The sequence below is a fragment of the Cucurbita moschata genome, unplaced genomic scaffold (genome assembly GCF_002738365.1).
Source record: "Cucurbita moschata cultivar Rifu unplaced genomic scaffold, Cmos_1.0 Cmo_Scf00086, whole genome shotgun sequence".
Taxonomy (NCBI): domain Eukaryota; kingdom Viridiplantae; phylum Streptophyta; class Magnoliopsida; order Cucurbitales; family Cucurbitaceae; genus Cucurbita; species Cucurbita moschata.
Genome location: NW_019268602.1, coordinates 464,411 through 473,950, shown reverse-complemented (window position 1 = coordinate 473,950; position 9,540 = coordinate 464,411). Strand labels below are relative to the sequence as shown.

The 9,540-nt window shown below is 36.9% G+C and overlaps 2 protein-coding genes across 2 annotated transcripts; one reads left to right on the top strand and one right to left on the bottom strand.

The window, feature by feature from the left end:
- Positions 1-47: 47 nt before the first annotated feature.
- Positions 48-2,610, top strand: LOC111439150 (inactive leucine-rich repeat receptor-like protein kinase CORYNE). The gene is made up of 2 exons (XM_023076907.1): positions 48-1,256; positions 2,111-2,610. The coding sequence occupies exons 1-2, from the start codon at positions 364-366 to the stop codon at positions 2,427-2,429; spliced, it is 1,212 nt and encodes a 403-aa protein (XP_022932675.1). The 5' UTR covers positions 48-363; the 3' UTR covers positions 2,430-2,610.
- Positions 2,611-2,662: 52 nt separating this feature from the next.
- Positions 2,663-7,042, bottom strand: LOC111439151. Its single transcript, XM_023076909.1, has 4 exons — positions 6,050-7,042; positions 5,881-5,931; positions 5,710-5,782; positions 2,663-3,108 (listed from the first exon to the last, which is right to left on the bottom strand). The coding sequence occupies exons 1-4, from the start codon at positions 6,715-6,717 to the stop codon at positions 2,938-2,940; spliced, it is 963 nt and encodes a 320-aa protein (XP_022932677.1). The 5' UTR covers positions 6,718-7,042; the 3' UTR covers positions 2,663-2,937.
- Between the last annotated feature and the right edge of the window lie 2,498 nt (positions 7,043-9,540).

Below are 9,540 nucleotides of genomic sequence, written 5' to 3'. Positions count from 1 at the left end.
TTTTTTTTTTTTTTTTTTTTTTTTTTTTTTTTTTTTTTTTTTTTTTTTTTTGTCTGTTTCTCTTCCTTCTTCTTCTGGTTATTTGAGTTTTTGAGTCAATTCTTTCATTTGGGTACCTGGAACCTTCCATTTATACACCCGTCTTCCCTCCTTTTCGTCGTTTTTCTTTCTGGGTCTCTCTGTTTCTGAGCTTTTCTTGATGCAAAAACCTTCTACTCAACAACCTTCACTCTTGTTTATTCAATGCCGAGTCCACCGGATTCTCAATTTCAATGATTCGTTCGAGATTTGACTGTGGGCCGACAAAGTTCGAGCGTAGAAATATGTAGCCATTCAATCCTTGTTGGAAATTTTGCTCTACAAATGGGGAAGAACTCGAAAGAACCCAGCGTTAAGGTTATCATCCTTTTGCTATTGGTAATCTCATTACACCATTCTTCCGATGCTAAATGCCAGGGAAGAACAACCCAGCACCTCGCTTCCTCAGGGCCATTTCCAACATCATCAACATCACCAACGCCAATAATCGCTCCGCCGTTTAAAAATGGCGTTCGAAGAATCATCCTCAGCGTGCTGTTGGGCGTAGCAACAGGGTTAATGGGTGCCCTTCTTTTCGCTTGTTTAATCCGCAGCTTCGTCAGATACCTTAACAAAACCCCAATTCTGAAAGGCCCTGTTATATTCTCCCCCATTATCCACCCCAAAACACTCCATCTCGCCCTCAGAAACGAAAATCAGCTTCTGGGTTCCAACCCTCATGGAAAGTACTACAGGACAGTTCTGGACAATGGGCTGACCATAGCCGTAAAGCGGCTCGAGGGGTTCACGAACACGGCAGCGAGGAAGTCGGAGAAGAGGCAGTCACAGCAGCAGCTAGAGAGGCTAGCTAGGTTGAGGCATAGGAATTTGATGAGCTTAAGGGCTTATGTTGGGGAAGGGGAAGGGGTGTGGTTGGTTTATGATTATGTGGGAACAGGGAGCCTTGAGGATGTGATGAAAAGAGTTAGAGATAATGAGGTGAGGTTGGGTTGGGAAGTGAGGCTTGGAATTGCTGTTGGGGTTATAAAAGGGCTTCAGTATCTTCACTTTGAGTGTGATCCTCACATTCTTCACTACAGTTTGAAGCCTTCCAATGTGATGTTGGATGCTGAGTTTGAACCCAGGTTGGGTGATTGCGGCTTGGCTAAGCTATTCTCCAAGTTGGATATGGCTGCTACCTCTGCCTATACCTCCCCTGAGTGCTTCCACGACTGCAGGTTTGGATTCTAAAACCTTCAAGTCTATTTGATAATGATTTGTTCAAGTTTGTAAGGCTTAAATTATTGCTAAACTTGTGAACAACTGAACAAGAAATGGTTCTAGTACTTGATCTTTTATATATCTTCTTAGGAAAGAATATGGTTTTAGTAGTCTTCTTGTGAATCAATGAACTTTGGGATGTTCAGTATTCTCTGTTTTACTCGGTTTAGAAGCGTGAGATCCCACGTCGGTTGTAGAGGAGAACGAAACATTCTATATAAGGGTGTAGAAACCTCTCCCTGGCATATGCGTTTTAAAACCGTGAGGCTGAGACGATACGTAACGGGTAAAAACGGACAATATCTGCTAGCAATTGGCTTGAGTTGTTACAAATGGTATGAGAGTCAAGCACCATTTTTGAAACGGGTGTGCTAGTGAGGACGTTGGGCCCTCAAGTGGTGTGGATTGTGAGATCCCACATCAGTTGAAGAGGAGAACGAGACATTCCTTATAAGGGTGTGGAAACCTCTCCCTAGTTCACATGTTTTGAAACCGTGAGGCTGACAGCAATATATATCGGGCCAAAACGGACAATATCAGCTAGAAGTGAGATTGGGTTGTTACAAATGGTATTAGAGTTAGACAACGAGCGGTGTGCCAACGAGGACGTTGGGCCCTCAAGGGGGGTGGAAACCTCTCCCTAGCAGCCCCATTTTAAAACTATGGGGAGGCTATACATAACGAGTCAAAACGAACTATATTTGCTAGGAGTGTATTTGTACGAGTGTATTTGGGCTGTTACAAGCATCTTCATTGATGAGCATTTCCTCGAACAGCAGTTCTAAGCAGATTCGACGTTTGTCGTTTCCAGTTTTGACAGGTACAGCGACAAGAGCGACATCTTCAGCTTCGGGATGATACTGGCTGTCCTACTAACAGGCAGAGATCCAGCAGATGCATTCTTCAGAGAAGCAGGGAGTGGAGGGAGCTTAGGACAGTGGCTACAACAGTTGCAGCTGGCGGGGGAGGCTCGAGAAGCACTGGACAAGAGTATCACAGGAGAAGAAGGGGAAGAAGATGAAATGGTAATGGCAGTGAGGATAGCTGTAGTGTGCTTATCAGATGAGCCAGCGGACAGACCTTCAAGTGATGAGTTGGTACACATGCTAACCCAATTGCACAGCTTCTAAAAACAAATCCATTTCATTAGGTGTTTATCTTTGTTACTTAATTTCAATCATTAAAAGAAGAAGAAGAAGAAGAAGAAGAAGCTTATTACTGTAAGGAGGTGTTGACCTGTCCTGTCTTGTTGATGATGTAAAAGAAAGAAGCTTTTGTCCAAAGTAAATTCCATTTTCAGAGTATGGTTGTCCTCATGAAATGACCACTTAACAAACGCCCCATCGGTGGGGTTCTCGTTGTTTTTTCTTTTCACCACGTGCTTTCAATGATCCATGACCCTAATGCTCGTCTTGTCCTCGACCACAACCAATAAGGAATGCATTGGAATAAGAAACAATTCTCGAGTGTCGAAATGCATGTGGCATATCACCATATGACCTCTATTTTATTCGTAAGTCACTGGTTCGATCAAATTGGGTAAGATAAAAATATTAAGAATACACGTAAATAAATAAAATCTTAGAACAAAAACATATAAGAAAAAAAGAAAAGTTAGAGAAGGGGGAAGGGGAATGATTAAGGCTTTCTCCCATAGTGAAGGAGCATTAGATGATGTGTGGGTGAGGAGTGAGGAAGCAAAGTGAAGAGTGAGTCTGATGATGAAGAAGAAGCTGTCCAAATGCTATCTCTTACATGCTGCAATGTCCAAAATGGTTCCACTTCTTGCCCTCTACATCTTATCTCTATCTGCAACCCATGCAAATCACCCATTATTTAACCACATATACGTACTACACGAAATAAAATTAGGGTATACACAAGTTCGTTTGGACCAACCAACTCGAAATCTTAGGTTGATTGAATTGGTAACTCGAGCCACCTTAATAGAGTTTACAACCCAACCCTGGACATGGCTGGTCAGGTTGATCTACAGGTCACAACGTATCATTAACATCGGTTACAAACGTTAAACATTCTTAACCCTTTTAAAAGTAGGAGTGGGTTGGATTGTAAACTCTATTAAGGTGGGTCAGGTCGTGAAGCCATAGGAAGATGACCAAGATTTTAGAACTATAATAGAATTAAACTCTAACCGTGTGTTACCATGTTGTGTTATTCTAAAAGTCTTATCAAACTCTACGCGGCTTGAATCATGGTTTCGTAGAGGGATGGAAGCGCATAAGGTATGGATTAGGTGAAGAAGTGGTTGTATCAAAAGGAAAAGTGAGGAGTTAAACAAGAACTTCCCTAACAAGAATATGAAAAGAAAAGAGCAAAAGAGAGCGTTGAAGTAGTGGGAAAGATATAATAGATTGAAAGGAGAGGGTACCCAATATCATTCAAGAACTGGCAAAAAGATCATTAATCATTATGGGACCCAAACAAGACTTTGCTCCTAAGCCAAAATCTCATCATAACAATCATCCCTTTATACTTTAATACTTTATACTTTATTATTATAATTAAATTCAATTCAATTAAATTCAATTCAATTAAATTCAATTCAGCTACCCATAATGCTCGCCCATGAATAAGAAGAAATAAAACTTTATTATAAAACCAAAACACACACATTTCGCCTCCACGTTACAACAGGAAACCCTATTTTATTATTTTATTAAGGTCAATACATATTGTTTAAGTTTATTATATAGTTTTTATTCACCCAGCCGCCCTATATACATCTCTCTATCCAATCATTGTCAAACCCTCTGATCTGTCCTTTTATCCTTAATTTTCTTTTTTTCCCTTTTTTTCAACCACTTGGAATCATTCTGTTCCACACATTATCCTCTTCATTTTCATGCACAACAATATTTCCTTTTAAAAAATCTATTTTTGAAGGAATTAAAAATATGCACAAAAGTAGAGTATTCTTTTATTTACACAATGATGGATTGTTTCTTTTAGAGATGATTTCAAAAGTAAATATATATTTTTTTTTTTACCTATGTGTATTATTTTGGTTCAGAGGGGTAATTATTACAAAAGATGAAAAAATATGATCACCATTCTGACATACAAAAAATAAAATAAAGTTTCAAACTTTATAGTATAAATATCATAAAACAAAAAAATGATGAAGTGGGATGAAATCATTCATGATAGACTATGTATGAAAAGAATTATTTTTACAACATCAAATTTACCAAAAACTAACCATTTCTTTAAAATATATATATATATATATGTTTTGAATAAAGGTGGATAAATAGGAGAATTAGGGTTGTAATGTGGTTGGTGGTATGGATATGTAAACATCAAAAGTGCAGCACTTAAAGAGAAAAGGGTTTTGATGAGGCATTTGAATATCAATCAATGGCCCTACCTTCCAACATAATATCTTCTTTACAAAAATTAAAAAATCAAAATCCCCAACAATTCCCTTGCTGACCTAAATCGCTCCCAAGCATGACGACACAAACTCCATGTATTATAATACCATTCTCGGGTCCACGTGTCGTTTTCTCCATTTAACACCTCATTTTTCTTAATTTAATCAAATTCTATATCAATGTCTCTCCAAAAACACCCTATGCTAAGCCAATACTACTTTTTTCCATATTATCATATATATAGGTTTTTGGGTATAATTTTTTTTATTAAAAAAAGAATTTTTGTTAATAATAATTAGTGAAGAACTATGATATTACATAATTAAGTGTGAGGTTGAAAAGCAAAATGATTAGGGTTGGAAATAATGTTTTTATGAAATTACATATCTATATAATTACTATGAATAATTTGAGTTATTAATTCATCCATGTTAACCAGTACTTTTTATAATGCAAGCAATCATAATTTTTTTAAAATAAATAAATAAATAACATTTTAGCAATCATAGTCTATTAAATTCTTATTTGTACTTTCAACTTTGATTTACTAAATGCATTTAATTCTCTCTAATTGTAGTATTTATAGGTTTTTATTTTCCCTTCTTTTTAAGAAATAAATTGACATAATGGTAAACTATCCTATTTCTTTTATTTCCAAATTAATAACTCGGTGAATAAATATTAAATGAATGACATATGACAAGCTACCAAATTAGGAAGTTCATTATTGTAATTTTTTTTTAATTTTTAAATTTGATCAAGATTTAAAAAATTAAATATGTATACAACATTAAAACACAGTCTTCTGGTCCAAGAAATGCTATAAAAAAAATAAATAAAAAACATGGAAACCTTAAAAGCTAACATTAAAAGAGACAAGCAAGCTAGCATTCTTAAAGCTAAAGACTTATAAATATTTGGTTCTTAATATTCATTAACTAATTAATGGATTATTATTAGTTAATTAAATTTAATTTGTGTTAATTATGATAATAAAGAAATTAAGAAATACCTCTGATTCGCTCTCCAGATGCAGCTTGGAAACCAAATATTTCATCACCAAACGAACCGTCATCTTTTCATCCCTATACATTCAAAAAATAAAAATAAAAAAAGAGAGAAAGTCAAAGGGAAGAAAAATAAATAAATAAAGTTATTTAATTAAAAAGAGAAAAAAACTCACTTGATTCTGAGATAATTTTTTGAAATCTGAGGCAAGAATGGTTGTTTTGATCTGCATTAACAAAACCCAGAAATTCAAAGGCTTAGAGAACAATTTGATTATGATATGTAATTAAGAACAAGATTAAGGAGAAATCTTTTTGTTTTTTATTTTTATTTTTTTTACTTACTGATTTTCTAAGGCTTTTAATGTAAACCAAATACCAGAATGGGGCCGCCGGGGAGGATTTATGATTCTGACGTCGGAGCTCGGCCCGGCACCGCCGGCCTGAACCCCGGAGCTTTGGAATTGGATAAACGGCCCACCTAAGTAAGAACTCCGCCGACCGCCAACCGGTAGAAAGGAAGAAGACGACGACGCAGCCGATATCGGCCTGAATGCCCAATTGATCTCTTGCTGTACAAAGTTGGAAGAGGTAGGAGTTCCAAAAAACAACTGCATTCCCGTCTCCGACCGAGCTGTCGTAGCAGCTTCAGGGGTTAAGAAATCCCGGCTGGTGGTGGCGGTGGCGGTGGCGGTGGCGGCGGGGTTGTCACCTCCTCCGCCGGGTAATAGATCTAGCTCGACCAAATTGGAGGTTGTTGGAGGTCTCCCGCGGCCGATACTTAATTGAAGCCACCCATCATCTCTATTAAAAGGGGGTTCTTCATTAAAACTGTTAGTTGTGGAGTCATCATCCGCCATGGGAGGAGGAAGAGGAATTAGATAAGGATGAGAATAGTAATAGTAATAATTTTCAGAAATAGGCGGAGGAGCAGCATTCATGAGATGGTCGGCGCCGCAGCCGGCGGATGGACGGAGTTGGGAGAGAGGGGTATGGGCAGGAAGCATTGTCATGGGCGGCGACCCGGAGAGGCGAGGGGTTGGAGAAGTAAGGGGATGTTTTGGTGAGGGGAGGGCGCCATGGAGGGAGGGAAATAGGTGGAGAAAGGTGGCTAATTTTGGGGGCCATGGAAGAGTAGGGGTTTGTATGAAGGGAGAAAAGAAGAAGAGAGAGCCATTAAGAAAAAGATTAGGGTTGTTGGTTGTAGGGGCTGTGGTGCTTGAGTGATCATATTCATGAGTCCATGGGATTGGAGAAGTAGATCATCATAATCACACCTAAAAATTCTTGCTTTCCATTATTCTTTCTTTATCTTTGGAACCTTGTGGAGATGATCAAATAGTTGCAGAAGAGAGAGAAAGAGATTGGGTCAGTTGGAGTCTCCTTGCTTGCCACTTCCAACTTTTTGACGTTCTAGGTTGGGATTTGAATAACAATTCTATTACAAATAGTATCAGAGCTAAATATTGACATTGCTCGTTCGGATACAAATTTATTTCATATCCGATCATATTATAAAGGAAAATTAAAGAAATAAAGAATGAAAAGTAAATGACCTTAAGAGCCAAAATAATATAATATGCTTCCCTTTTTTAATTTTATATTACAACGTTCAACATTTGAACATTATAAATAATTAGGATATTAAATAGTTTTTATTTTTTATTTTTTTAAATTTTATATTCTTAAAAATGAAATAAGTATAAATGTCTTTTCTGTTTTTGCAATGTCACCAAAATGGTCCTTTTTATCCGTAAAACTCGATGTGTGATGGTTAAACTAAAATTCATTAATGTTAATTATAAGGAATTAAATAAATATATATTTTTTAAGGCTTTGATGTCATAATAATAGTAATTATTTAAATTATTTCATCGAAAGTTGGTCCCAATAAACTTTTATTGAAATGCTAGCCATTGCATGGCTTCCTAAATTCCTTTTTTTTTCTTTTTTTTTTGTAAATAAATAAATAGGACAAAAATGGAAAAAGTTAGTGGTCCCTTGTAATTAGAGCTATGGTTGAAAAATGGTTATAATTTTTTCTTTTAAAAAAAAATAATAATATGGGTGAAACAAATAGAATAATAATAATTTTTTTTATTTAAATGTATATATATATATTATATATTTTTTAATGGTCGAAAGATTTTCATTTAATTTCAAAATATACAATCCCATGTAATTGCGGCTGTGTGAACATGATTATTATTAAGAAAAAAAAATTGAAATTTTAATATAAATATTGAAGAGTGGAAGGACATGCATGGTCAAGTTAGAACCATATTTATCTGATCGAAAACAAAGTTGATCCATTACGTATCGCTGTCAGCCTCACTATTTTAAAACGCATATTCTAGGGAGATGTTTCTATACTCTGATAAGGAATGATTCGTTCTCTCTTCAATCGATGTGGAATCTCCCAATCCACTCCCTTGGAGTCCTAGCATTCTGGGTTGCATACACACACTCCTAGGTTTGACATCATTTGTTACAGCCCAAGTCGCTATTGTCTGCTTTGACTCATTACGTATCGTCATCAGACTCACGGTTTTAAAACGGGTATGTTAGAAGGAAGTTTTCACACCGTTGTAAGGAATGTTTTGTTTCTCTCTCCAACAGATGTGGAATCTCAATCCAACATTCTCGCTCGCACAGTTGATATCATTTGTAACAGGCTAAGTCCACCACTGAGAAGTATTGTCTGTCTTGACTCGTTACGTATTGTCTACTCGTGATTTTAAAACACGTATGCTCATTCTCCTCTCCAACCGATATGGGTAGAAAAAAGACGTATGTTTTAAGCTAATGTTTGATTAAATATACTAAAACCAAGAAGAAAGTATAAAGAAAGAGTAGTTTTGGTTAGATGATTATGTTTTGTGAATGAGATTGTAAGGGAGATTAGGTTTGGCATGTGCTTCCCACTGTGTGTTTCACCGGTGTGTTCCCTTTGTTAATGTTTGGTTGTTCCCGAAAGCATAATTTAAGAATGTGTGTACTGTTTTAAACCAAGAAGCAGAAGACAGACATGTTGGTTTTTTATCATAAAAGTTGAGCCATTGGGATGCCTGCCACTTCTCCATCGGATGTCTCTTCTTCCTTCTCAAAAAAGCTCACCCTTTTTCTTGAACCCATCAATTCAACATTCTCTGCAACTCTCTCCCTCTCTCTCTCTCTCATGAGTGAACTTTCTTCCTCTCTCTCCTCATGCTTGGTTTTCTGTCCCAACAATTTAATATTCTTACCAGATTCCGTGTCGGTTCGAGAGGAGAATGAAGCATTCGTTATAAGAGCGTGGAAACCTCTCCTCCAGTAGACATGTTTTAAGATAGTGAATATGACAAAGATGTGTAACAGGGCAAAGTGGATAATGTCGGTTAATTGTGGGTTTGAATTGTTACAAATTGTATCAGAGCCACATATTAGGCAGTGTGCCAGCCAAGACGCTGGCCTTCTAAGGGAGTGGATTGTGATATCTTACATCGGTTGGAGAGGAGAACCAAGCATTTCTTAATAAGAGTGTGGAAACCTTTCATGAGTAGACGCATTTTAAAACAGTGAGACTGACGTCGATATGTAACAGGCTAAAGCAAACAATATCGATTAGCAGTGGGCTTGAGTTGTTACAAATTGTATTAGAGTCACACATCATGCAGTGTGCTAACGAAGACGTTGGCCCCCTAGGGGATGGATTGTGAGATTTCACATCAGTTGTAGAGAGAAATGGAGCATTCCTTACAAACCTCTCTCTAGCAAACATATTTTGAAACAGTGAAATGGTGATACGTAATAGTATCAAATAGTATCAAAGCCACACATCAGGCGGTGTGACAACG

What these genes read in the sequence shown, in the direction of transcription:
- LOC111439150 (XM_023076907.1), top strand. Translation starts at nt 364, where the DNA reads ATGGGGAAGAACTCGAAAGAACCCAGCGTTAAGGTTATCATCCTTTTG. An exon ending in GAGTGCTTCCACGACTGCAG is followed by an intron (nt 1,257 to 2,110) that starts GTTTGGATTCTA and finishes TGTCGTTTCCAG; the next exon opens with TTTTGACAGGTACAGCGACA.
- LOC111439151 (XM_023076909.1), bottom strand. Translation starts at nt 6,717, where the DNA reads ATGACAATGCTTCCTGCCCATACCCCTCTCTCCCAACTCCGTCCATCC. An exon ending in AAAAATTATCTCAGAATCAA is followed by an intron (nt 5,783 to 5,880) that starts GTGAGTTTTTTT and finishes TTGAATGTATAG; the next exon opens with GGATGAAAAGATGACGGTTC. An exon ending in ATCTGGAGAGCGAATCAGAG is followed by an intron (nt 3,109 to 5,709) that starts GTATTTCTTAAT and finishes CATGGGTTGCAG; the next exon opens with ATAGAGATAAGATGTAGAGG.